We start from the raw sequence: 25610 nt of genomic DNA, 5'->3' as shown, positions 1-25610 counted from the left end.
TTGCCGAGCAGTGGGGAAAATTCCCACCGAGGGCAGCCACGACCCTGGTTCACACGGTGACGACCCACATGGCCGGAAGGTGAGGGTCCCCACGGAGCCCGGACGCCCAGCTGGACCCGGCACTCACCGAGGCCCAGCCTCCGCTGCTCCCCAAGGACGGCCTCCTCCAGGGCACTGCTGTCCGCCAGCAGCTCCCGGGCTCGGGACGCCAGGCCCCGCTGCACGACTACCTGTAGACACAGAGGAACAGGATGCAGTTCACACCTGCCCGGTGGAGCTGCAAGGGAACAGGGGCTCCCGCCGGGGCTGTGGGGGGCGTCGGGGCCTCACCGCCCATATACGGCTCGCCTGCTGCTGCGCCTGGCCGGCGGCACCCTCGGCGGCCCGCACGGCTTGCAGAATGCTGCTGTAGGCGTTGGCGGCCTCGACGGCCCGCTGGATGAAGCGGTCCTGGTTGACTCCCTGGATGATGCTGTGAGGGGAAGCGGGGAGGATCCCAGGGTGCGGGTGGGGGCTCCGCCCACCTCACGGGCCTCCGCCTGCCTGGCGGCTCTAGACTCCCGGCCTTGCACCGCCCTGTGTGCCTGTCCTGCTTCTTCCTGCCACCCTGGGCCCAAACTTCTGCCCGGCCCCTGCAGGGACACCGGCCTCTCCTTCTAAGTGCCCTCCCAGACCAGCTAGGCCACCTCCAGGCCCTGGCTGCACGCCCCCGGGCACCCTCTTTGGGCCCAGTACCTGGAAAGGTTGAGCGCCAGCTGGTCCAGCTGCCACGCGTGGGCCTCGGCGGCCTCCACCAGGTCCACCTTGCTGCTCGCCGGGGAGAAGGCCCGCATCTTCTCGAGCAGGGGCGTCCGGGCCCCGTCCAGGCTGGCAGCAAGGTGCTCGTACTCCTGGGGGTGGGTGGGCTTAGGTGGGACCCTCGTCCCCATCCCCTACTCACCCCCACCTGATCTGCCCCCGCCCAGCGTGCAGCCCTTTGGGAGGGGGGGGTGCTCACCTCCTTGGCCTGGTCCATGCCGCGCAGAAGCTCAGTGAGCCGGACCAGGGTGTCTCTGGCGGCCTGTAGAGTGGCCCCCAGAGTGGCGTTGTCCCGGAACAGCTCCTGTTTCCGTTGCTGGAGACGATGGGGAGTGAGAAAGACATGATAGAACAAGGATGAGGCAGGAAAATAAAGGGGTGGGGTGACAGAGTAGCGGATGATGAGTATGAGAGTGAGCAGGGGGGAGGGGGCGGGGCTGGGGGTCGCGGGGCAGGCTCCCTACCAGGGCTTCCTCCAGCCGCTCCTGGTTGCGGCTGTTGAGCTCCTCTGCCTCCCGTGTAGTGCCCACCGCCCTGTTCAGGGCTTCCCGCAGGTCCATGAGTCCGGCCTCGTGCTGGGCCAGCTGGTCTCGGGTGCGTGCGACCAGCGCCTGGTTCCTCTCCCAGCGCCTGCTCAGCTGCTCCTGCACGTGGGCCAGCACTGGCCAAGGCCCAGGGCAGGAACGGTCACTTGGGCAGTGACTCCTGGTGCCTGCCAGTCCCCGTCCACCCTCCCAAGCTGACGGGATGCCACTCCAGGCTGACCTCAGCCCCAGAGCCCCCAGCCAGGTCCTCACCCCTCCCGTCTCTGCCCTGCTGGGGCTGACACCACTCACGTCTCTGGGCCTCCCCCAGCTCAGCCTCAGCGGCGGCTCGCGGAACCCCCAGGTCACGGGCCCGCATCTCCCGGAGCAGCCGTTCCACCTCGGCCAGTGTCCGGCGCAGCTGCTCACCAGATAGGGCTGAGGCGTTGGCTGGTGACAGGCGGTCCGTCTGGGACTCGAGCTCTGTGTGGGTTTGGGGAACGGGCTGTCAGGGCCCAGGGTTGGCCTGCTGCCCAGGCACACCTCTGCCACTAGCTTCCGAGCCAGAAACGCCCAGTCAAGCATCTTCAGCTAACCCCCGTGTAAGCCGGCGTGCCCCGGACGGCCCCCAGCTCCTGGCTCCAGGCCGCCGGCCCTCTCGCCACACCCCCTCACCTCCCAGGGCGCCCCCCCAGGATCCCCACCACTGCCGTCTGCTCAGCCCGTGGGCGGGGGCACTGGCCCGTCTTGTGGGGCCCGCGTGCCCCCCACCTCCCAGCCCGGACCCACTGTTTCTGCGGCCGAGGCCCATCTCCCTGTCTAAACATCCAAACGTGCCGGTTCTTCAAGGCCGAGCCCCCTGGAGGCACGCCCCCTGCCCTGACTCTCCCCGCCCTGCCCAGGTGGGCCAGCCCCTACCGCTCAGGGCGCGGTCCACAGCCCGGACGGCTGCCAGCAGCGTCTGTGCCCGGCCCAGCGTGGCCTCGGTGCTGTCCAGAAGCTGGCCGGCCTGGGCTCGGGCCCCTGTGGCCTGTGGATGAAGTACCCATCAGGCCTCGAGGCTGAGCTGCGGGTCAGGGGTGACTCTGGATGGTTTGGGGCCCGGGGAGAGAGGCCTCTTGGGGAGGAGTCTGCTGAGAGAAAGCGGTCCCGGGAAAGGGCTTTCCTGGAGGAGGAGCATTCCAGGGGGTGGGTTCTGGGGCAGGGCTCCCCAGGCGCCTGCCTGGCCGTCCAGCTGCTGCACGTCCTGCCCGAGGCTTGAGGTCTGTCGTTCCAGTGTCTCCAGCTGCTGTGTAGTCTCATGACGGGGGCCAGGAGGTTTCCGGAGCTGGCTCTGCGGGGAGGGGAAGGTGAGAACCTGCGACCTGGGCAGGGGAGGCTGGGGGCCGGGCCGGGCAGTACCTGCAGGTCGGCGATGGAGGCGTTCAGCCTGTGCAGCCGGGCCCAGACCACGGAGCTGGCATTGACGCCACGCAGCTGCTCCCGGATGGCGGGGAGGAGAGCGCCGGCCCGCTCCAGGTCGTCCAGGAGCAACACCACACAGTGGTCACACACTGAGGGCAGGCGGCAGGTGGGCGTGGGGTGAGGGGTGGGCCTGAGACCACCAGAGAGTCATGGGGTCGGCGAGCTAGAAGCGGGTCACTAGGGGTCACGGAGATGGAACGGGGTATTGAGCTGGGCTGAGGGTTACGAGGTTAGGGGTTGCAGAGTTCAGCGTGGGGGTCTCAGGGTCAACAGGAGGACAGCCGTGGGGTCTCTCAGAAAATTGACAAGGAGCGCTGGGACCAGAGAACTGATCTGGAGGTGGAGGTGAACGTCGGGGTCACCGAGTCAGCATGGCGCTGGGACCGGCACCATCCCAGATGGAGTTGGGAGGGGCGGGGGAGCCGGGTGTGGCCAGGCGGCTGGGGCAGTGGGGAGGGCAGGCACACACCTTCGCAGTGCACGCCGTGGCCCCCAGGCCCTCCTGGCATGGGCACCTGGTGCTGGTGGCTGCAGGTGTCACAGCGCTCCCCACTGAGCCCCTGGGGGCACGTGCAGCGGCCCGTGTGGACGTCACAGTGGCCACCCTGGCACTGGCAGCCTGGGGTGGGAGGGGTGGGGTGAGTGGCCGGCTGAGGGCCCTGGGGTACTCCTTGCTGCCCCGAGGTGTCCCGCCGGCCCGCACTCACGCCTGCAGCCCTGCTCAGGGAGCCCCCAGTGGCCGGGGGCACACTCGCGGCACTGGAGACCCCCAGTCCCGGGCCGGCAGTGGCACTGCCCGCTCTGGGGGTGGCACTCGGAGCCCTCGGCAGCTGGGCCACAGGCGCACGGGCGGCAGCCCCCGCAGCCCTCAAAGCCGAAGTGTCCTTCCTGGGGGCACAAACTGCAGTCAGGGCTCTGCCCAGCTCGTAAGACCCAGCTTCCTTCAGCCCTGAGAGCCTGCACCTCCAGCCATGACGTCCTGCCCCTACACCCATACCCCATCCCTCTGGCCCCGAGCCCCGCCCCTACGCCAAGGCCCCGCCCCACAGCCACAAAACCCCACCCCCACACCAAGGCCCCACCCACAAAATCAAGGCCCCGCCCCACCCTGGCAGCGCTACCTGACATTGGTCGCAGCGCTGACCGGTCACACCCGCTTTGCACAGGCAACGCCCACTACGGGGATCACAGGCCTCCGTCCCACACGGGGAGCAGTCACACCCTGCAGAAGGGTGGCTGTGACAGTAGCCCTGACCCCCACCCAGCCTCTTCCCTCCCACCCCGGGAAGCCCTTACTGGGCACCTACTCCACACGCATCTCCATCCTGCCCCAAGTGAAGCCCCCAGGCCCTCACTTTTCATCCCCTCCCTGCTCCACCTAGGTCCAAACCATGCAGCTGCCTGCTCACCGGCCCATTGTGCCCGCCTCCCCTGCAGCCTGGGCTCAGCCAGAGGACCCGTCAGAGCCCTCGTCGGGTGCCCTCCCTCAGGAGAGGCCAGAGTCCCCAAGTGACCCTCGGCCTGGCCGTGGGGTCGCCTGACCGTGAGTCCTGGGGGCCTGGTCGGGTCCACCCTCTCCACGCTGGGCCCGGCCCGGGACACAGCCTGCTCCGGGTGGGACACCCAGGGGCCCTTCAGCCCCGCCCTCCCTGCCTACGGGTGCAGTTGCCGGGCAGCAGGGCGTTGCCGTAGAAGCCGGGGGCGCAGCTCTCGCAGCGGGGCCCGGTGGTGTGGCGCAGGCAGCCGCGGCAGGCGCCCGTCAGGGGGTCGCAGTCGCTGAAGAGCATGTTGGGGTCGCCGTTGCCGCTGCAGTCGCAGGGCTGGCACGAGCTGCCCAGCACCAGGGGGTTCCCAAAGAAGCCGGGTGCGCACCTGGTGGGGCGGGATCATGGCTGGTGCTGGCAGGCAACGCAGCGTCCCCGGGGCCACGCACGCAGACCCCGCCCCAGTCAGGCACCCGCCTGCCCAGCTCACCGCTCGCAGGAGGCCCCAGCATAGCCGGGTTTGCAGAGACACTGGGCGCGGCCACCTCGCAGGATGCAGCCCGTGGCGAAGCTGCAGAGACGGAGGTGGTCGTTACACCCCAGCACGCTCCAGGTGAGCACCAGGTAAGCGGGGGGGGTCCCCCACTTCACGGGCCCACCCCGGATGCCCCGGCCTCCACAGAGGGCAGTGCTGACCCAACCAGGTAGGGGGTGGTGGTACTCCATTCCGGGTCTTTAAGGACTTTGGTCCACCAGTCAATGGCCGGGGCCCTGGAGGGGCTGTGGCCCAGCTCACTTGTTGGAAGGCACAGCCAGAGGGCAAGGGCAGCTGATGCAGGGGGCCGCAGGGTCCTCAGGTCCGCTGCGCACGAAGCCGGCCTGGCAGCGCTCGCAGTGGTCACCCTCGGTGTCGTGCTGGCAGCCCTGGGGCAGACGGGACACATCAGCACCGACGGCGGAGGCCTCGCTTCCCGCCAGCTCCCCCACCCCCACCCTGCAGGACTCCGCCCACTGCCAGCAGGTGCCCTGCCCAGAGTCCCTCCCCTCCCCCAGACCTCAGCATACCCGTAACTGCTGACCAAAGGCCCCCTGGTCTTCCCTACCCTGCGCCTCTGGTGGCCGTCCTCCCCTGCGGGGCCCCACTCACCACACAGACACCCGAGCCAGGGAGGCAGCGGTCTGAGTGGCCATGGCACTGACAGGGGATGCAGCGACCCAAAAAGAGACCTTTGACGTCCCGGTAGTAGCCAGGGGCGCATTCCTGGGGGCGGGTGGGCATCAACAGTCAGGAAAGGAGGCGGGGCCAGCCTGGTGTGGGGGCAGCCGGGGACCCCGCTCCTGAGCCTGACCGACCGCTGAAGGCACAGTCACCGCCCATAAAGCCACACAGATGCCACGGGCTCAGGGGACCACCTCCTGTTCTCCTCCAAACACCTCTTCCAGGCGGGCGGAGGGAGGGGAGGGGGGTTCGGTGATGCTGTCTGGGTAAACCGTGGACGTGGGACGGACTGGGCACTGAACAGATGAAGACCAGCTGCGTGCACGGGGGGCCGGGCAGGGGGCAGGTGACAGCGGATTAACAGACGGATGAGCAAGTGGCCGGCTCAGCCTGTGGTGGGAAGGTCAGCTGCCGGGAGCGTGATACCCAGCTGGTAGGAGGAGGGGTGGAGTGAGATGGAGACGGAGGCCAGGCGTGGACGCTCGGGGGAGGGTGGACGTGCGCACGCGGGGCAGGGCGACCCGTCGGCGGCAGCCCGGCAGCCCGGTGCCTGCCCCCGCCACCTCACCTGGCACGAGTCCCCACGGTAGTTGGCAGGGCACATGCACAGCTCCACGTTGCTGGCCGGAGGTCCCCCGCCCACCTCGCTGGCCACCTCCAGCGCCACCCTGCGCAGGGAGATGGCTGAGGAGGTCTGCGAGAAGAGGGCGCGGATGTGCAGCTGCTCCAGGCCGGCCAGCACCATCATGAGCTCCTCGCGGGACACAGCGCTGCGTGTCTCCATGTGCCGGAAATTGCCCTGCGCGGCCATGACAGGGCCTCAGTGCGGCCGCCGCAGCGGGGCACAGCAGGAGCCCAGGACAGACCCTCCCGCGGGGGGGTGGGGGCACGCAGGACACGTGGGGGGGGACACGCGGTACAGGTGAGTGACGTCTGATCTGAGAGGCAAAGACTTTAACGCACGAAAGCACTAACTGCAAATGAAAAATGAACGACTTGAGTACATCAAATGCAAGAATGTCTGTTTATCAGAAAAGATCTTAGAGAAAGACACAGGCTACGAGAGTACAGACTAAAACAAGACGATCGCAGCTCTGAAGCCAGGACACAGGGCGAACCTCAGGAATAACACGAAATCCCTCGGAAAGGAAATGGACGAAAGACACGAGCTGGTGGCCTGCAGAGGGAACCCCAGGGCCAGGCATCAGAGGACCTGCTCACCCGTCAGGGATCAGGGGTTTGCAAGCCAGCAGTCGGCCCAGGAGCGTTACCCCCACGGGGAACCAGAAAACAGGCGTGCTGACGAGGGTCCCGCCCACTCCTGGACCCTGTTTTCTGACACGGAGAGCAGCCCCTGCAGCCTTGGGGGCCAGAGACGGCTGCTCACCTCCACCAGCTGCAGCTCCCCGCGGTGAACGTGGCCGGGCACCGGGTACACTGGCTCCAGGAACGCGATGCTCATCTGGTTGCCCTGGGGAGGCATGTGGGCGGATGAGGGCCAGGAATCGGGCTGCCCACGGTCCCGGCTCGGCTGTGCCCGCTGCCCGCCCTTGCCAAGACCACCCGGTGGGCCACCTGCAGCACCACGTCTGGTCTGCTCTCCGTGGGGATGAACACGTCTCCCCGCTGGGTCTCCGACTGCAGTTCGTAGCGGAGGGTCCCGCCGTAGGACGACACCTGGAGGCCGGACAGAGGGATGCGACCTGGCCAGACCCCGTCCACAGGCCCAGAGTCGACGGCAGTGGTTCTAGGCCCCCTATCCCTCCCTGGACACCAGCATACTCACTGCCGGCCCCCCCAGGCCTCCAGGAGGTCCTGGACACCCTCCGGGTGCCCTCCCAGGGGCCAATTGGCCTGCTCACCCGGTCCCCCAGGTAGGAGGGTGGGGCCTGCCAGTACAGCTCGGGGAAGGCCTCAGGCACGCGCCGCAGGTCCGCGCGAAGCAGTGTTCCCTCCGCCTGCCGCTCGTGGGGCACCACCTGCCGGTCACCACTCAGCAGCGTCCAGCCCTCCATGTCCACGAACTGCAGGGCACGTGGGTGGGTAACACAGGCGCATGCCCTCGCGTATCACAGAGCCCCGTCCTACGTCTCAGACCCCCTCCCTGAGTCCCCTCCCGTCCTGCCCGCACACCTCCCGGCGGGCGTAGGCGGAGCTCCGGCAGCGATCCGTGGCCCCGAAGCAGAAGCAGCGGGTGCAGCCTTTCGGGTTGGCAACGTCCAGGGAGAACGTCCCGAGGCGGCACTGGTCACACCGCGGGCCCTGCACGTTCTCCTGGGGGCAGGAGGGCACGACAGGGCAGGGCGGTCAGCCGTGTGCCCGTGTTGGCTGTCACCCCACAAGTGGGCTGACTGTCCCAAAGGTGCCAGGAAGCTCCAACCTCCCAGAGAGAACGAAGGTCCGCTGAGAAGACAAGACGAGGGACGGGGTGGGGTCGTGTCGGCAAGTCTGGCCGCAGACCGCCCTCACCTTGCAAGAGCACTGGCCTGTGAGGGGGTCGCATGTTCCAGGTGCAGAGCCTGCTTCATGGCAGTCGCAGGGGCGGCAGCTGGGGAAGCCGTAGAACCCGGGAGCACAAGTGTCACAGCGGCGTCCAGCCACGTTGGGTCTGCACCTGCCGTGAGGGTTCAGAAGCCGCTGGGCCTCTCCTCCACCTGGCCCCTCACACTGACACGAGAGACCAGAGGTGCCCCCCACCAAGGTGGTGCCCCCCTGAGCGCCGGGGACACTACCGGGGGCTGGATGGGTTCAGGGCTCAGTGGCAGGCGACCCGGGATTGCCCCGAGGCCACGGGGACCCGCACCCTGGTGCTCACTTGCACTGGCCACTGTCCACATCACAGGTGGGGTCCATGAGTTCCTGGACGCCGGGCCCCGAGCAGTTACACTCCTCACAGCCGACCAGGGGGTGGCAGCCAAAGGTCTGGGGCTGGCAGATGACACAGTCGGGTGGGACGGTGCGCGGCGGGCAGATGCACTGGCCTGTGAGCTCATCACAGAGGCGGCCGCTGCAGTCACAGGCTGTGGGGCGCGTGCACAGGCCCCGGTCAGGGGACCCGACGGCAGACCTGGGGACACTGAATGGCGGGGGCGGCGAGGCCACCCTACCCCCAGCCTGGTTCCACCCGGCTCCGGGCCCCAAGCCCCCGGCAGCTCCTCTGACGTGGCGTCAGCTGGGCAGAGCTGCTGCCTAGTCCCCGGAACCTCCTGGACAGCCCTGGAAGGCCTGGGCCCTCGCACACAGGACGTGGCAGGGCCGGTCCACCAGGAACATGCTCCTGACCACTGTTTCCTGGAGGCACCCCTGGACGTTTCCGCGGACTGGGGTACTCACGCCTGCAGCTGGGGAAGCCCCAGTAGCCAGTGGCACAGCGGGAGCAGTCACGGCCTATGACGTGGGCGCGGCAGGGACACTGGCCCCCGAAGGGCTCACACGTGGGTCCCACGGCGCCCACCTCGTGGCAGCTGCACGGCCGAGCCCCGTTGTTATAGAAGAGGGAGAGGGAGGTGGCGGCGTTGCGGCAGAAGGACGACGAGCTGGAGGGGCTGGGGTGAGGGCGGGTGGTGAGGCCAGCTCCCAGCCCGGCCCCTACCCTGCGGCCCCCGGCCCCGAGCCCGGCCCACCTGACGTGGTAACCGTGGGTGGCGCACTGGCTGATGAAGTCGTAGGATTTGTCCAGGGGCTCCTCCTGGAAGTAGCTGGGGCTGTAGGCATCTTCGGGGACCACCAGCACATACTCCTAGAGCATCAAGGCCTGGTCACCTTCCCGCAGGCCCAGCGAAGGGTGCAGGTCGGGGGTGGGTGCCGGAGCCCACCGGCAGGGGCCGACGCCAGGGCTTCTCTGCCACAGGCCAGGGTCTGGCCGGGCAGCCAAGACAGCGGTGGCGGTACCACACCCTGGCCCGGGGCCCCAGCCAGGCTGCCAGGCGCTGGGTCCCTGCTGGGGGCACTCAGAGGGGAGGCCAGCCTCTGTGGCCCAGCGGAAGCTTGGGGAGTGTGAGGAAGGGCCCAGGCTCCTGGCACCCTGTCCACCCCTTTTTGCCGGACGCCTCCCTCTCCAGGAAGGCCACTCTGACCAGCAGGGCCCCAGAGCTGCTGGGCAATATCTTGGCTCCTGGATCCCCTCAGGAGCCTCTCGTGATGGGCCTGGAGGTCCCCAGAGGCTGCTGCCCCTGGCACCTGGCCCAGGGTTGGGCCGCGGCAAGCAGGGGACACGCTCTGGCAGAGCGACCGACAGCGGTACGACGGGTGGAGGACGGCTACCAGCCAGAGAACTCACCAGCCAGAGCCAGCGGCCCTCGGGCACACGCACGGTCACAGTGAGCTCGCTGTCGGTCACGTCCAGGACGGCCCGGCCCTCACACACCACCAGGGTGCGGCAGCCGTAGGCATGCGGGCAGAAGCTGGCGTTGGCATGGCCTGGAGGTGAGGAAAGGCAGGTCAGTGTTCCCAGCACACACACAGCGCCTCACCCAGGCTCGGGACACTCCTGGAGTCAGCAGGGAGGAGAGGATCCCAACGGTAGCACCCACGGAGGACCACGCGTCCCTGAACAAGACACGCATGTGACCCGCCCGAGACCCACGTGGCTGGGCCCACTTGTGCTACGTGAGTCGGCTGTGGTCACACACGAGGCCCCACGAGGTGCAGGAAGGTCCCCGGGCTCGTCAGAGCAGAATGCAACAGACGTGCACGGACCCGGGTCCCACAGCGAGCATAGGACGGGGGGAACAGATGTGAGGGGCAGGGCCTGCCACACACAGCGGGCCCTGGGGCACCGCATGTGAGAGCTGATGGCAGGATGGGGCACACGGCCCTGTCACAGCCAGGCAGCGGGCACCGAGCCAGGGCCCCTGTGAGCTGTGGACCTGGCACGCGCCCCATCCACGTCGTGTGTGGTATCACGCGATGGGCCGTGTGGATGAGACCCCGAGAGCCTCCTCGCCCCGGGTCCGCCCCTCTGCTTACCCTGCCACACACGACCCCCGTTGATGAGGACCTCCACAGCGAAGGTGGGGTGGGCCGGCTGGTAGCCGTGCAGCAGGAAGGCGTAGCGGCCCAGGGCGGGCACGTGGGTGGTGAAGACCACGGTGCCCTGTGCCGGGGGGAGCAGCTCCGGTGAGTGGGCAGAGACGCAGGAGTATCAGGGGCTGCAAGTCCCACCCCAGCCACCCCCCCGGCCCCTCCCGGCCCCGGCCCACACCTGGGGGTGGCGCAGCAGGGTAGGCTCCACGTCGGGGTCCGCGGCAGTTGGGGGCCGGGGCTGGGGCCCGGGCGGGGGCGCGCCCGGCGTGAGCTCCCGAGAGTGGGTCAGCGGGAGGCCGGGCGGCAGCGGCAGCACCTGGCAGTCCCTGAGCACCACAGGCTGCGGCGGCTTCGGGAAGCGGGAGGGCAGGCAGGCGGCACTGGGGGGTGGGGAACACAGGGGTGAGTCCCCGAGTCCCGGCCACCGCCCTGGGCTCCCGCCCCCGGCCCCACTACCTGCTGGGGCTGAAGGCGCCGTGACTGCTGATGCAGCGGACGCGGGGCTCCACGAACTCTGAGCTGAAGGTCTCCGCGGGCACCAGGGTGGCACTGTGCTGCAGAAAGGGGACAGGTGTGGGTGTGGCAGCAGGAGCGGGCCGGTCCTGCCCTCTGCAGCGACCCCCGGCCCCCACCCCTCCCGCCTCTCCTCCAGCTGCACAGACCCCAGCGCTCAGCTGTGGATTCTGGGCCTGCAGCACCTCCCAGCCCCCCGGAGGCCGTTCTTCCTCCCACTGCGCTCCACCGCCCTCTGTGGTCATAGGGCCGGGGACCCGGCACAGGCGGGCGCTCAGCGAGCAGGGCTTCGTGAGCAGGCATCTCCGTCCTGTACCGTCTGCCACGGCGAAGAAACGTGTGTGACAGATACGGTAAAACGTGACACCTCAGGGGGTCTAGAAAAACCCGACAGCGAAGACAGAATACCACGTGACCATGGCGACAGCTCCATCCATCCCTACCATGGCGTCGGCCAAAGAGGCAGCGCAAAGGAACACCTGTGTGACTCCAATTACAGAAAGTTCCGGAATAGGCAAACTAGGCGGTGCTGTCAGTGTCTGGAGGCAGTTACCCTGGCTGGGGCGGGGGGGGGGGGAGGGGGGCGTTGGCTGAGTGGCGTCAGGGGTGGGGCCATGTTGCTTCCTGGCCTGGGTACTGGGCTGTGGGTACAGCTCCATGGAGAGCCTAAAGTGTCCCAGCCCACGACTACAGCGCCGCGTGTGCATGAGGACAGAACCGCAGGGGTTCCGATGTCGAAAAATTAGGAGGAAGCAATGTAGCATGCGTTACTTAGCAACGTGGAAGAAACGGCCTGACTCCGGAAAGTAGAAAGAGAAGTGCGCAGGTGGGGCGTGCGATTACACTTTGTTGTTGCAAGTCTGTTTTCAATGTTCGACACTTTCATAAAAATACGTGCATATGATACTCTGATAAAACTTTTAAAGGCCTAGGGAAACGTAACAGTGAGACTAGGTAATACTCTGATGGGAACGACATCACCCATTTTGTCACTTACTGAATAAACGCGTGTGCTTGGTTCTGGGCATTGAACTAACGATTAATATTGCCCAGAACGTTTAGCCTTGGGATTTAATCTTCAACTCTGTGAAGCTGACACAGAAGCAAGTTACGGGCTTCCCTGGTGGCGCAGTGGTTAAGAATCTGCCTGCCAACGCAGGGGTCATGGGTTTGATCCCTGGTCTGGGAAGATCCCGCATGCCGCAGAGCAACTAAGCCCGTGCGCCACAACTACTGAGCCCACATGCCACAACTACTGAAGCCCGCGTGCCTACAGCCCGTGCTCCACAACAAGAGAAGCCACCGCTCGCTGCAACTAGAGAAAGCCCACGCGCAACAACAAAGACCCGATACAGCCAAAAATAAATAAACAAATTAAAAAGAAAAAAAGGAGCAAGTTACCACAACGATAGCAGGTCCCAAGCTTCAGAACCCACGCCGTGTGGACCCCTTCCTAACTCGGGGCCACGAGGTGTTGTGTGTTTGTAAATTACACCAAAAAGCAGCCTTTCGTTCAGATTGCTCTTCCTACTCTGACTCCAGCGCGTCACGGTCCCCTTATGTGACCGTGAACATTATTTATAAATAAATTTACATCTCATACCCACAGGGAAAAAACCCTGCAGGAGGAGGATTCTGGAAGAACCTCCACCCGATGTGAGCTGAAGATGGCACTGGTGATGGGTACCCAGGCTCATCACATTTTCTACTTTTGCGTGTGTTGAAAATCTTTGGAAAGACCTAACCCCACAGTGGGGTCCTGCGGCCCATGCAGGTGAGGGGGTTGGGGCCTTACCAGGAAGAATCGTGCCTGCTCGGCTGTGAGCCGGACGCTGGCCTCCGTGTCCAGGTGGAAGACCGCCAGATGGCGCTGGGCATCCAGGGCGGTGCCCCGGCACAGGGTGCTGGGGGACAGGCAGGGGTGGTCAGTGGGTAGGGCAGCCCTGGAGCCCAGAGCCCTCCACCGGCCCCCGGGCTTGAATCCTCTCCCCACTCCCTAGACACCTGTATGGGCAGGGGTGGAGGGTGAGCGCCCCCTGCTGGGGGGCCCGCTGGGGGGTGTGCACAGCTACGTCCACCTCCTGGCGGGCGTCCTCATTGGCGTACTCCACCACCAGGGCATAGGGGCCCGGCTGCGTCACCGCCACCTGAAGCTGGACGTCCACCTGGGGGGACAGGGCAATGTGAGGCCCCCGCCCCAGCCCCCCACCTAGAGAACAGGACACTTCTGAACACGGCCCTTCCCATCCCCTCCCCGCACAGCCTCGTCCCCCATCTCAGGGCCTGTGTGCCCGCCATCCCTGCTGCCTGGGGCACTCCCACGGCCACTCGGCTTCCAACTTCCACTTGCTCCGAGGCCCCCCGCCCACCCGTGGCCTGCCGGCTTCGTCACTGTAGAGTGTCCGGTGCCTGAAGTGGAGCAGCGACTTGCCACCTCCTCACAATAAGCTGGAGGGCTGGGCCATCTGCACCCCGTGCACGGATGAGGCCCCGAGGCGTCGACTCCCACGGTCAGAGCCCCAGAAGGCAGCAGGTGCTGCCTTAGCTGGCGGGCTGGCCTTGGGCCCCCGGCTGTGCCACCCATGCTCTGCCCGCCATCACGCTTGCCCTGCGCCTGGGTCCTGTCACTGCAACGTGGACACCCCCTCCCCGCCAGGCCATGGGCACGTCTCCCCAAGTCTTGACCCCGCCCACCCCCGTGGGGTCCCAGGGACACGCACATCTGCGCCCTGGCAGGCGACCAGCAGCGGGTGGGCAGGGCTGAGCTGCTCCGTGGGGCAGGGCCGGGGTAAGCTGTTGCCGTGGCGACACAGGGCCTCAGGCCCAGCGGCGGAGGGGAAGCCGTCCAGGGGCAGGTGGGTGTAGAGGAGGCAGCTGGGGGGCACACAGTCTGGTGAGCACGGGGCAGGCGGCCTGAGCACAGCAAGGGTCAAGCCCGCCCCCTCCCCCACCGGCTGGCCCTCACTGGTCCCCGGAGCGCTGCGCGTCGGGCTGGAACATGCAGGGCTCGGTCACCCGCAGCTGCAGGAGGGCCGCCTCGTAGTAGGCGCTGGGCAGCAGAGCCACGTAGTCCTGGGGAGGGGGGGGAGGTTAGGTGCCGTGGCCCCCGCCCCACGCCCTGCCCCAGCCCGCTCAGCCCCACCTCACCAGGAGCACCCCCTCGGCCTCCACGAGCAGGGCCCAGGCACCGGGGTTCAGCACGAAGGGCTCCCCAAAGCCCCTCTGGGGCACGGTGACGAAGGCAGGCTCCGTGCTGGGCGGGAAGGCCACGGGCTGGCTCTGCTCTGCGCCTGGGGTGGGGACGGCAAGACTCCTGGGCACGGCATGGCCAGCGGGATGGGCCTGGCCTCCCACCCACGTGCGGGGACGAGGTGGGGCGGGCTGGGGCGAGGCGTGCATGGGGCTGGGCCCAGGGGGTAGCCCCCCCACACTCACAGTTGGCGCAGGTGGCAAACTTGCCCTGGTCGTGCACGGAGACCCGCCCGCTCACGCTCGAGGTCCCGCGGTTGACGTAGCGGAAGACCAGTCGGAAGAGGTCAGGGGAGGCCACGTTCAGCCTTGCCACGATCCTGGGCTGCGGTGGGGAGGGGTGGGCGTGGAACGTCGGGGCTGCTCCTCCCTGGCCATTCCCGGCCCGGCCCTGCGACCTCAGGGGCCTGCCCGCCGCTCGGCCAGCCACAGCGGGCACTCAGCCAGGCCCCAGGCCGGGGCGGCACCGCACCCACCTGGATGGGTGCCATCTGCGCGTAGCCCCTCCAGCTGAAGCCCTCGAACTCGAGGGGGTTGAAGCCGAACCGCACGGCGCGGCCCTCGGGCGTGGCCGCCTCCTCCAGCTCCAGGCGCAGCTGGTGCAGGTCGGGAAGGTAGTGGTCCTGCGCCGGCCTGGCCACGGCAGGGCCGGTCAGGGCAGCTGGCAGCCGGTCTGGGCAGGGCGGGCACTGGCCCTGCCCGCTCACCAGGGCCCCCAGGGAGAAGCCCGGGGGACAAGCTGCCGCCCCAGCCCCCTGCCCGCCCGCCCAGCCGGGGCGGGGGCACCCACTTGCTGCAGGTGGGGCCCTGGGTGCTGGGGCGGCACAGGCAGGCGCCTGTCCTCGGCTCACAGCCCTGTCCTAGAGCTCCGCCAACGTCGCACTGGCAGCCTGCGGCGGGAGGGAGCAAGTCAATGTGGCCCGGCCCCCGTCGGCCCCGCCTGCCCCGCCAGCCCCCGCCCAGCCTCGGTGCTCCACCCACCCTCCGCCAAGAGCGGCTGGGCTGAGAGACCGCCTCACCTCCCCCAGGGGCTGCCTGGGTCCCTGGACAACAGAGGCTCTGAGTCCAGGGGCAAGGGCCCTGGGATCGGTCAGTGACGCCTGCCGCCAGGGGAAAGGGTTGGAAGGGGGAAGCACCGAGGGGCGAAACCTGCCTCCTCGCTCCCACGCCCGGCACGGGTCTGGCCGGCATCTAGAAGCAGCTCGGCAAGTACCACGCCGTGCCCGGGCCCTGGCTGGGCCCCTGCCCCCTCTGCCCCTCCTGGGCCTCAGCATCCCCCAGGATGGGGTCCGAGGGCCGCGTAAGCGGCCGCTTACCACGGCAGCCGAAGTAGTCAGCCTGGTCCAGCCCGAAGAAGCCATCCTTGCAGGCCGCGCAGGTGTGGCCGCATACATGGGGCTTGCAGAAGCACTGGCCGTTGCCCTGGGGGCCGAGGGAGAAGGTGGGACCAGGCAGGGGAGGGTCCCTACGCGCGGCTCCCACGGCCCCCAATACCTGGGTCCTCAGACTCACCGGCTGGCACTCAGCAACTCCACCCAGTGTGCCCCTGGGGTCACAGCTGCAGCCTGGGGAAGGGGCAGAGTGGGCCTGAGAACAGAGCAGGGGGCAGGAGGCCCTGAACTCCATCCCCGCCCCAGCTCTGTGGAGCCAGCCCTCCCCCACCCCAGGGGTCTCCCCCAGCTCCCCGACACCCACTCCGGGCAGACTCACGGGTGCAGCCCTCAGGGTTGCTAGGACTCAGCCCCCAGAACCCAGGTTTGCAGCGATCGCAGCTCGGCCCCTCCACGTGAGCCCGGCACCTACAAGGGATGTGCACCTGGGAGAGGATGAGACTGAGGGTCAGAGTGGGCCCCTGCCCTCCTACCCGCAAACCCTCAGCCCTGGAGCCCTGTCCCATCTCTGGCACAACCCTGCGGTGAGGACAGAGGAGCGGCCAGGCGAACAAATGGGCTCTGAGGTTGTCGTGGCAACCGAGCATCTGAGGAAGTGATGGTCCCTCTGGAAGTGATGACCTCGGCCCCAGAGGGCTGACCTGGGCTCACCTCAGGAAGATCATGATCGGCTGGGGCCAGGCCAGCAGGGTGGCAGGAGCCAGCTGTGGAGAGATGCCCAGGCCACCGTCATTACTCAGTCACTGACCCCGACGGCCAAGGGCTTCCCCAGGCCTGGCCAGGACCCGAGGCTCCATGGGAGCCAACACACACGCCTCCCACACATGTGAACAGGCAAGAAACCACGTGTGCCTACATGCCCTGGTCCCCGCAGCCGTGAGGGCATGTGCCCTCCCCCACCACACAGCACGTGATCATGAACACGCAATGAGACACACAACAGGCAAACACGTGTGAAATCATGTGAGCACAAAGCACGTGCACAAGCATAAACAGACACACCACGTGACCACATGCAAGTAAACAGGCACGTCCAAGAACCATTCACAGCACGTGAACGCACATGCGCGACACACAGACACTCGTGAACGCAGCACGTGAGCCATATGAACACACACGAGCGCACACAGGGCACAGGGACGGTCATGGGAACATGCAGCACATGACACGCACAGCACCCAACACACACACACACACACACACACACACACACGGCACCAGCCTCACCTTCGCAATAGGGGAAGTTGTAGGCACCGGGCACACACATGTCACAGTGCAGCCCCGTCACTCGGGGTCGGCAGCTGCACTGCCCGCTGTGGGGGTCGCAGGTTGTGTGCAGGGAGCCTTCGGGGGAGCAGTGGCAGGCTGGGGGAGGGGGGAGGAGAGCGGGGTGTGAGTACGCGGTGGGCACACGCCCTCCCCCACCCCCGCCCACCAGGGCACTCACGGGCACAGTCGGGGAAGCCGTGGAAGCCTGGGCTGCACTCCTGGCAGGTGGCACCCGCGTAGCTGGGGTGGCAGCGGCACACCCCGCCTGCCCCACACAGCTGGTCCAGGGCACCCCGGGGGTCGCAGGCGCAGGCTGCAGAGGACTCGGGGTCAGGCCCTGGGGACCTGCGGGTGGCCCTCCCACCCCGCCCAGGGCCCCCGAGGCCCTCTGCTCACCGTGGCACTCGGGGTAGCTGTGGTGGCCCGGGCGGCAGCGGTCACAGTGGGGGCCGTCAAACTCGGGTCGGCACGGGCAGCGGCCAGCGTCATCGCAGCCCTCGGGCAGGGTCCCTGTGGGGCTGCAGCCGCACACTGCGGGGCCGAGAGGCGCACGGGGCCCTGAGCCAGGCAGGCCGAGACCCCAGCCCCCCTCCCACCCTCCACTGGGGGCGCTGCGCTCACGCTGGCAGAGGGGGAAGTGGAAGTAGCCAGGGGCACAACGGTCGCACGCCGCCCCCTCGAATCCTGCCCGGCACGTGCACTGGCCCGAGTCGCGGTCACAGGTTCCGTCCACCACGCCGGGGCTGGAGCACTGGCAGGCTGCAGGGAGGAGGTGGTCACAGAGGGGCTGGGCTCCTGGGATCCACGAGGGGACGGAGACGGGGACGGAGCTGGACTCACGCTGGCAGCCCGGGCCGTAGAAGCCCGGGGCGCAGAGCTCACAGTGCGTGCCCTGGAAGTTGGGTTTGCACACGCAGTGCCCCACCCGTGGGTCCTTCCGGCAGGCGTTGCCCTGGGTCCCAGCGGCGCTGCAGTCACAGTCTGTGGGGGGGTGGGGGGGAGGAGTCTCAGGGGCCCCGTGGACCCCAGCCGCCCCCCCCAAAAAAAAACCCTCCCTTCTCCACAAAACTCCTTTCCTTACACTTGACACTGCACTCATGCAAAACGAAAAAGACTTTAAAAATCCCAACAAGGGGGCCTCCCTGGTGGCGCAGTGGTTGAGAGTCCGCCTGCTGATGCAGGGGACACGGGTTCGTGCCCTGGTCCGGGAGGATCCCACGTGCCGCGGAGCGGCTGGGCCCGTGAGCCATGGCCACTGAGCCTGCGCGTCCGGAGCCTGTGCTCCGCAACGGGAGAGGCCACAGCAGTGAGAGGCCCGCGTACCGCAAAATAAATAAATAAATAAATAAATAAATCCCAACAAGGGAAAGCCGATATTTTGGGAAAACAGTGGCCTGAGGTGAAATCAGGACCACTACACATAATTAGTTGTGTATAATGTAGAAACCAAGTCAACTGCGGGCATTGACACAACCAGAGAAAATGCAAAAACAAAATCATAACAAAGTGAAAATTCTACTCTTCATAAATAATTCTGGGGATTAGGAATAAAAAAGAAAAAGTGTGCTAAATGTCTTAACTGATGCACAAAAAGGGGGTAATACTATTTAATTTTTGCTACTGACATGGAATAATGGTTCAGTATTTGTCAAAGCATGAGGGTAACCTCGGGCCAGACCAGAAGACAGAAACAGAACTCGCAAACCCTTGGAGAAGAAAACACAAACCAACCAAAACACGTTTTGTTGGTCAATCCAGCAAAAGTCGGGAAAGGAAAAATTTAAGCAGGATGAGAGAAATACAACTGGGGCAGGTGTGACCCAAATTGACAGCAGTCACGGTCCCTCCGCTGGGCCACATCTCCTCTCACGAGATAAACCCAAAGGCATCGGCTGGACTCTTGAAGGAGAATCCAGTCATGTCCTTCTGAAAGAATGCACCTTGAACCAAGGATCTGGACAGGAAACAAAGAGCTTCCAGAAGGGAGAGTGGGTGGCACGGACACAGAGAAGGGGAGCATGGAGCGTGGTGAGCCCAAGGCACGAGCATTCGTGGAGACAAAGAGGGATGTTGTGTGTTGAGAAAAAGGACTTGCCTCAAGAGATGCAGCATACGCAAGGCTCAAAAAGCAGGAGACATACGGTCCAGGGGTGCTGAAAACTAAAACTATCGTAGTGGGAGGAGAATTTGGCAAAACCATTGTCATAGAGAGAAAAACTGAACATACTGTTCCCAGAATGTGACAAAAATTAGGACTTGGACTTGCCTGGTGGTGCAGTGGTTAAGAAACCACCTGCCAGTGCAGGGGACATGGGTTCAATCCCTGGTCTGGGAAGATCCCACATGCCGTAGAGCAACTAAGCCCACGCGCCACAACTACTGAGCCTGCGCTCTAGAGCCCGAGTGCTGCAACTACTGAGCCTGCGTGCTGCAACCACTGAAACCCATGCGCCTAGGGCCTGTGCTCTGCAACGAGAAGCCACTGCAGTGAGAGAGAAGCCACGCGCCACAACGAAGAGAAGCCCACACGCCACAACTAGAGAAAGCCCACGCACAGCAATGAAGACCCAACGCGGCCAAAAATACGTAAAATTAAAAAAATAATAATTAAAAATAAATAAATAAAATCTGACCATGATGCAGTAAAATTAGGACTGAACCATCAAAATAAGGATGGAATGGAAACCTAACCACCTGAAATGACAAACGCTGTTCTGAACAACTCGGATCAAAAGGAAAATGAAAACTGAAATGATACACTGCTTAGAAAGGAACAGCTGTGAGAACCCAGCATATCAACCCTATGGGACAGCTAGCCAAAGCTACCCTCTGAAGCAAATTTATAGCTTTAACCCAGGGTTTCTCAACCTTGGCACCAGGAACATTCTGGCCTGGATAACTCTTCATCGTGCTGATGGGGGCTGTCGTGTGCACTGTAGGATATTTAGCACGATCCCTGGCCCTCACCCACTAGGTGACAGTGGCACCCCCCCAGTTATAACAACCAAAGAAGTCTCCAGACATTTTCCTGCAGAATAAAATCACCCGATTGAGAGAAAATGCTTTAAACCTTTTGTAGATAATTAAGAGAGACTAAAAATAACAATTCAAGAAGCTACAAAAATAATATATAAAAAATGTACAGAAAGACAAATACTGTATGATCTCACTTATATGTAGAATCTTAACCCCCGCACCCCCCCCCAAAAAACCCCCCCACACACACACAGTCGAGTTCATGGATACAGAAAACAGATTGGTAGTTGCCAGAGGTGGGGATTGGGGGTTGGGTGAAATGGGTGAAGGGTGTCAAAAGGTGCAAATTTCCAGGTATAAAATAAACAAGTCATGGCGATGTAATGCACAGCATGGCGGCAGGAGTTAATAATACTCTGCTGCATAACTGAAAGTTGCTAAGAGATTAGATCTTCAAAGTACTCATCATGAGGAAAAAATGGTAATTATGTGTGGCTTCCCTTGTGGCTTCCCTAGGTGGCTTCCCTAGGTGGCTTCCCTTGTTGCAGAGCACGGGCTCTAGGCACACGGGCTCAGTAGTTGTGGCTCGCGGGCTCTAGAGCGCAGACTCAGTAGTTGTGGTGCACGGGCTCAGTTGCTCCGCGGCATGTGGGATCTTCCCGGACCAGGGCTCGAACCCCTGTCCCTGCATTGGCAGGCTGATTCTTAACCACTGCACCACCAGGGAAGCCTGATAATTCCCGTGATTTTTAATCTGCTCTGGAGCATAACAAAGTATGGATTGTTTTTCAAGTATTCTACAAGATGAATTACAAAACCAAAACAAGATGGTACCAAAAAAACAACAAGGCTTTCGCCCAGCCTCACTCACGAATATAGACACAAAACGTTTATGTTCAATGCTGGGTCCACAGTAGGAAGGATATTAGCAGAATTCATCCTACGGTTCACAGATTAAAAGTGAAATGCTGCACCAGCACAATTACTGAGTGCTCACCAAGGACCAGTGGAGAAAGGAGGGATTTTCAAGTTTATACCAGGGATTGGCGAACTTCAGTCCAAGGTGCCTGTGCCTGGTTTATAAAGTTTTATTGGAACACAGCCATGCCCATTCACTTGCACATGGTCCATGGCCACTTCCAAGCTGCAACATACAACAGCAGAGCTGAAGCTTTGTAACAGGGAACACACGGCGCTCTAAGTCTAAAACATTTACTGTCCGGCCCTTTTCAGAAAAAACCTGCTGACCCCTGCTTTACCCCATGATGAAAAACTAAACATTTAAACGTCAAAAAGAAAACCGCCAAAGAACCAAGAGATATGCAAATAGTTGGGTTTAGGGACCTCCATTGAGATATGACCGAGTCAGACACCAGGAAGAACCAGGTCAACAGATTCAGTGAAAAAAATAACAGGAAGGGCAAATTACCCACTGGGAGGAAAGCACGTGACGCGTGAGGAACAGATAATATAGTTAATACAGAAAGAGCTCGTAGCAGCAAACCAGTGAGAAGAAAACTGAGCCACAACCTCGGATGGGAAATTCACAAGTGAAAGCAACAGGAGTCACGAAACGCAAGAGAAGATTCAACCTTGGACCTCCCTGGCGGTCCAGTGGTTAAGACTGTGCTTCCACTGCAGGGGGCGCGGGTTTGGTCCCTGGTCGAGGAAGTTCTCTACATGCCGTGTGGTGCGGCCGAAAAATATATATATATATAAATAAACAAACAAAATGTATTCGTAAGTAAATACTTACATGTTAAAAAAAAAAAGAGAAAGATTCAACCTTGCAAACGAGGCAAAGAAACGCAGCCAAAACCAAGGAAATACCAAATGCCATCTGATCTAAGACACAACCAATTACAGGACGCACCACGATTTCGTACTGCTGTGAAAGGAAGACGCCGGCCAATTAGACATCAGTAAGCCGTCAACTGAAAGGCGCATCCCAATTCCAGGAAAACCGAAAAGTGGGGAAGTGAACCAATGAGAAGATTTCTGCGATAATGAATGTTGCCGGGTAGCGACAGCAACGCCCAACACACGTGACGCGGCTGTTGCCATTCCACCTGGTAGACGATTTTATGTCAGGAGAGCGGTTTGGCAACCTGTGGCCAAGAAGGTCCCTGAACATGCACGTCTAGTGACCCAGAGCCTTCTTCCAGGAAAGCGTGCTACAGAAGTAGTTAAGAATTCATGGAAAGCTTTAGTCGCAAGGAGGTTTACTGTAGTGTTATTTTTATAAAATCTGGAAAGAACCTAAATTTCCAAGAATTGAGAGCAGGTTCAGCAAGAGCCACATCTGTCTGCACAACGTGGGACACGAAAGGATGTGTTTACAGGATGGCGTGGGCGGGAGACGCGATTACACAACAGCGCGCACGGCGCACACGGGTGTTTATAAACACAGCGCGCACGCAGCGGGAGGAGGGCTTGTTTGCAGGAGATGCGATTCTGCATACCTCTCTTCTCTAGCATTCCGCCCACCTATATTTTACAGGATGGCGTGGGCGGGAGACGCGATTACACAACAGCGCGCACGGCGCACACGGGTGTTTATAAACACAGCGCGCACGCAGCGGGAGGAGGGCTTGTTTGCAGGAGATGCGATTCTGCACACCTCTCTTCTCTAGCATTCCGCCCACCTATATTTTTCACGGTTTTCTAGCACAAACACGTAATATTTGCATGAAATGAAAAGCCGCAGAGACGTGGTGAACAGAACGGAAATACCCGCTCTCCGGGGGCCTGGGTGTGGCCCCTCCTGCCCCACGGCTCCGGTGGGGCCCAGGGCAGGATGGAGACCTCGGGGGACACTTACGCACAATCTGTCCGGCCGGCAGCACCTGCTCCCCCGTGTCATTGTGAGAGAAGGACGGCACCGCTGAGGAAGGAGACAGCAAGCGTCAGCCAGGCTGGCTCAGTGCCCGGCCACCCGTGTCTCTCGGCATCACTGGAGATACAGGCAGGACGAAAGAGTCCCCCCTGGGGTCCCCCGCCCGGCTCCAAGCCCAGCAGGCGGGGATGCTCAGGGGCTCAGGGCCTGCCCCCGCCCCCAGGCCGCGCCCTCACGGTGGCAGCGCGGGAAGCCGCTGAAGCCTTCGGCACACGCATCGCATCGCGCCCCCGTGAAGTTCGGCCGGCAGTAGCAGCGGCCCGTCAGGTCCTCGCACGTCCCGTCCGTGAAGTCCGACTCGCAGTCACAGCCTGGGCAGGGGGCGGGAAGTCAGGGGAACCCAAGTCCAGGGCTTGCAGGCCCCGCGAAGGGGCAGCGTCTGCCTCCCCAGCCTGGGAGGTGGGACGAGAGCCGCGAAGGCCCCCAGGACACCCCGACCTGGGCAGACCCTGCTCCTGGACACCCCTTGGAATGCCCTCGCCCAGGCCACCCCACCCGGGCCGCCCCCACTCACGGCGGCAGGCATGGGGTGAGTCGAGCGGGTGGTCTGGGGAGCGGTAGAAGCCGGGCAGGCACCGCTCACAGTTGATGCCGGTGGTGTGATGCTGTGGAGGGGCGGGGCCGCTGAGTCCAGGGGCAGCCCCGCCCCCACGAGGGCCTGCCCGCCTCCTCAGCCCCAGCCCGACCTCACACGGACCCCGCCCACCTGGCAATCGATGCACACGCCCCCGCCCCGGTAGACGCGGTCCTGGTTCTGGCTGGCGTTGCTCCGGTCCACCTCAGGGTCGTAGTAGCAGTCGTGGGCGTGGCCATGGCAGTTGCAGGCTGGAGAGTGGGGGCTCAGCTGTCAGCACGCCTCCGTGACCCCGCCCGACTGGGACCCCTGGGGCACGTCCCGCAAGCCACGGGTGACCCCAAACGTGGCCTGGCTCAGGGGACAGAACGTGCCACGCTGCCCGTGTGCCAACAGCACGCGTGCGGGCGTGTTTAAGCGTGTGTGAACACGCGTGAGCCGTGTACGTATTGTTAGCACATGTGCACACAAACACACAAGTGTGCACAAGCACATGCGTGTATACCTGGTATCTAGAGTGTACATGTGTGAACGTGTGTGTGCGCGTGAGTGTACCGTGTGGGCGTCAGCACATGCAAGAGCCTGTGTGAACGTGTGTGCACACCATGTGCACGTGAGCGCACGTGAGAGCACCGCGCTGGCGTGGGAGCACGTGCGGGGGCACTCACACTGGCACTCGTTGGCGCTGTCCGTGGTTGCCGGCTTCCATGGCTGCTGGTTGAAGCCGGGGCAGCAGCGGTCACAGGAGCTCCCACACGTGTTGTGCTGGCAAGCGCACTGCAGCCTGTGGGGGGCACGCGGGCACAGAAAGCGCTCAGATCCGCCACGGGCCCCCAGGGACACGAGAAAGGCGGGGCTGTGCAGGGCCTTCACGGAGGGTGGGAGCTGGGGCAGGGTGCTGAGTGGTCAGCGCGGGTGGCCCCTGTCCACAGGTCAGCCCGGAGCCCTGGGCCCTTCAGGATTTAGGTCCACCACAGCCAGGACCCGAGGCCAAGTCTACGGCTCTCCTGGGCCAGCTCTGAGACCCAGGTCTCGCTCAGCAGGCAGCCCTGGACTCAGCCAGACGCCCCCATGTATCCAGGGCACCTCCCCAGGAGCAAGTGGCCAAGAACGGCTTCCTCTTCCATCCGGGGGTGGACACCAGTCAGAGAGCTGGAATCCTGCCTGCTGTCCTGGAGAGCAGCTCCTGTTGGCTCAGTGGGCAGGTGGACAGCTGGCCGCAGCTGAGGACCGAGGTTGCAGCCACCCACTGCACAGAACCCCATCTCCAGCACACACCTCCTCAGCTCAGCCAGGTGGAGAGCAGGAATCACAGCCCCATCCCTGGGCCGTTTGCCCCTCGGTCCTGGGTCAGCACCACAGCTGTGGTGCTGTGCAGGTCCTGAGCAGCCCCCAGGAGCCAGTCCAAGAAGAAGAGACCCAGAGCTCCAAATCATGCTCTAGCCCCTCCCCCACGAGGGGCCGCAGGGCCCTGCGACTCAGCCCCACCGCTCCTTGGTGTTCAGGAAGGAAGCAGGAATAACCTGCCACAGAGAGGTCATCACAGGAAGGGCCAAGGATCTGTGACGAAGAACCTGTGGCTGGGGTTTGGTTTTTCAAGAATCTACGTAGTCAGGGCACCCCTAAACCAAGAAATGAACACAAAAAGTAGGGTGTCTGTCAAAAGCCCTTGAAACACCACGCTGGAGGGATTCTTCCCAATCCAGGGCACACCCCATCACACGGATGAAGCCCCGCTGAAGAACCTGCAGAGAAACAACCCAACAGCAACAGGGTCACCCGACGCAACCAACAGCAGGGCTGCACCCCGGAGCTTCATTTAATGGAGCAATTGAGTAGAAACCATAAAAAGAGAGTGTTTAAAGATTATAACCAAAAGAACCTAAGACATAATAAAAACCACAATGCTATGAAAAAGAGGCAGATGTGACCAAAGAACCAATCAGAACTTCTATAAATGAAAAATAAAATGACTGAAATTAAAGACTCAAAGGATGGGCTACACAGCGGATCAGACACAGCTGAAGAGAGATTCAATGAACTGAAGAAGCCATCCAGAGAGCAGCTCAGGAGGCAGAGGCGGGAATACAAGAAGTCCCGAGACCCAAGGAAACCACCCACGTTCCCACCTGTATAACAGGAATTCCAGAAAGAGAAAAGAGGGAGCGAGGGGAGAGCTCAGAGTCCTAGAGGGCCAATGGCCAAAAACGGTCCTGAAATAACGAAGA

The 25610-nt window shown here is 63.4% G+C and overlaps 1 protein-coding gene across 1 annotated transcript in view; it reads right to left on the bottom strand.

The window, feature by feature from the left end:
- Positions 1-25610, bottom strand: part of LAMA5 (laminin subunit alpha 5) — a 52251-nt gene that overhangs the window by 6715 nt on the left and 19926 nt on the right. Inside the window, exons 7-57 of the mRNA XM_079946367.1 lie at positions 24051-24166; positions 23515-23633; positions 23323-23413; positions 22985-23119; positions 22734-22796; positions 17777-17917; positions 17558-17695; positions 17333-17467; positions 17115-17249; positions 16895-17032; positions 16319-16371; positions 15987-16092; positions 15789-15841; positions 15593-15698; positions 15067-15166; positions 14753-14909; positions 14463-14601; positions 14175-14317; positions 13993-14099; positions 13748-13901; positions 13032-13192; positions 12823-12931; positions 10971-11068; positions 10693-10894; positions 10458-10584; positions 9769-9908; positions 9113-9228; positions 8823-9034; positions 8305-8509; positions 7959-8103; positions 7623-7763; positions 7352-7513; positions 7065-7166; positions 6877-6960; positions 6058-6288; positions 5418-5531; positions 5067-5194; positions 4761-4841; positions 4444-4658; positions 3908-4008; positions 3494-3674; positions 3256-3405; positions 2724-2875; positions 2545-2655; positions 2241-2352; positions 1635-1805; positions 1263-1459; positions 998-1114; positions 736-890; positions 331-472; positions 128-230 (exon numbers count right to left, since the gene is read on the bottom strand). Coding sequence (XP_079802493.1) covers positions 128-230; positions 331-472; positions 736-890; positions 998-1114; positions 1263-1459; positions 1635-1805; positions 2241-2352; positions 2545-2655; positions 2724-2875; positions 3256-3405; positions 3494-3674; positions 3908-4008; positions 4444-4658; positions 4761-4841; positions 5067-5194; positions 5418-5531; positions 6058-6288; positions 6877-6960; positions 7065-7166; positions 7352-7513; positions 7623-7763; positions 7959-8103; positions 8305-8509; positions 8823-9034; positions 9113-9228; positions 9769-9908; positions 10458-10584; positions 10693-10894; positions 10971-11068; positions 12823-12931; positions 13032-13192; positions 13748-13901; positions 13993-14099; positions 14175-14317; positions 14463-14601; positions 14753-14909; positions 15067-15166; positions 15593-15698; positions 15789-15841; positions 15987-16092; positions 16319-16371; positions 16895-17032; positions 17115-17249; positions 17333-17467; positions 17558-17695; positions 17777-17917; positions 22734-22796; positions 22985-23119; positions 23323-23413; positions 23515-23633; positions 24051-24166 — 6794 coding nt within the window. The remainder of the gene's footprint in view (positions 1-127; positions 231-330; positions 473-735; positions 891-997; positions 1115-1262; positions 1460-1634; positions 1806-2240; positions 2353-2544; positions 2656-2723; positions 2876-3255; positions 3406-3493; positions 3675-3907; positions 4009-4443; positions 4659-4760; positions 4842-5066; positions 5195-5417; positions 5532-6057; positions 6289-6876; positions 6961-7064; positions 7167-7351; positions 7514-7622; positions 7764-7958; positions 8104-8304; positions 8510-8822; positions 9035-9112; positions 9229-9768; positions 9909-10457; positions 10585-10692; positions 10895-10970; positions 11069-12822; positions 12932-13031; positions 13193-13747; positions 13902-13992; positions 14100-14174; positions 14318-14462; positions 14602-14752; positions 14910-15066; positions 15167-15592; positions 15699-15788; positions 15842-15986; positions 16093-16318; positions 16372-16894; positions 17033-17114; positions 17250-17332; positions 17468-17557; positions 17696-17776; positions 17918-22733; positions 22797-22984; positions 23120-23322; positions 23414-23514; positions 23634-24050; positions 24167-25610) is intronic.

The sequence above is a fragment of the Stenella coeruleoalba genome (genome assembly GCF_951394435.1).
Source record: "Stenella coeruleoalba genome assembly, chromosome: 15".
Taxonomy (NCBI): domain Eukaryota; kingdom Metazoa; phylum Chordata; class Mammalia; order Artiodactyla; family Delphinidae; genus Stenella; species Stenella coeruleoalba.
This window is presented reverse-complemented; position numbering and strand designations above follow the sequence as displayed.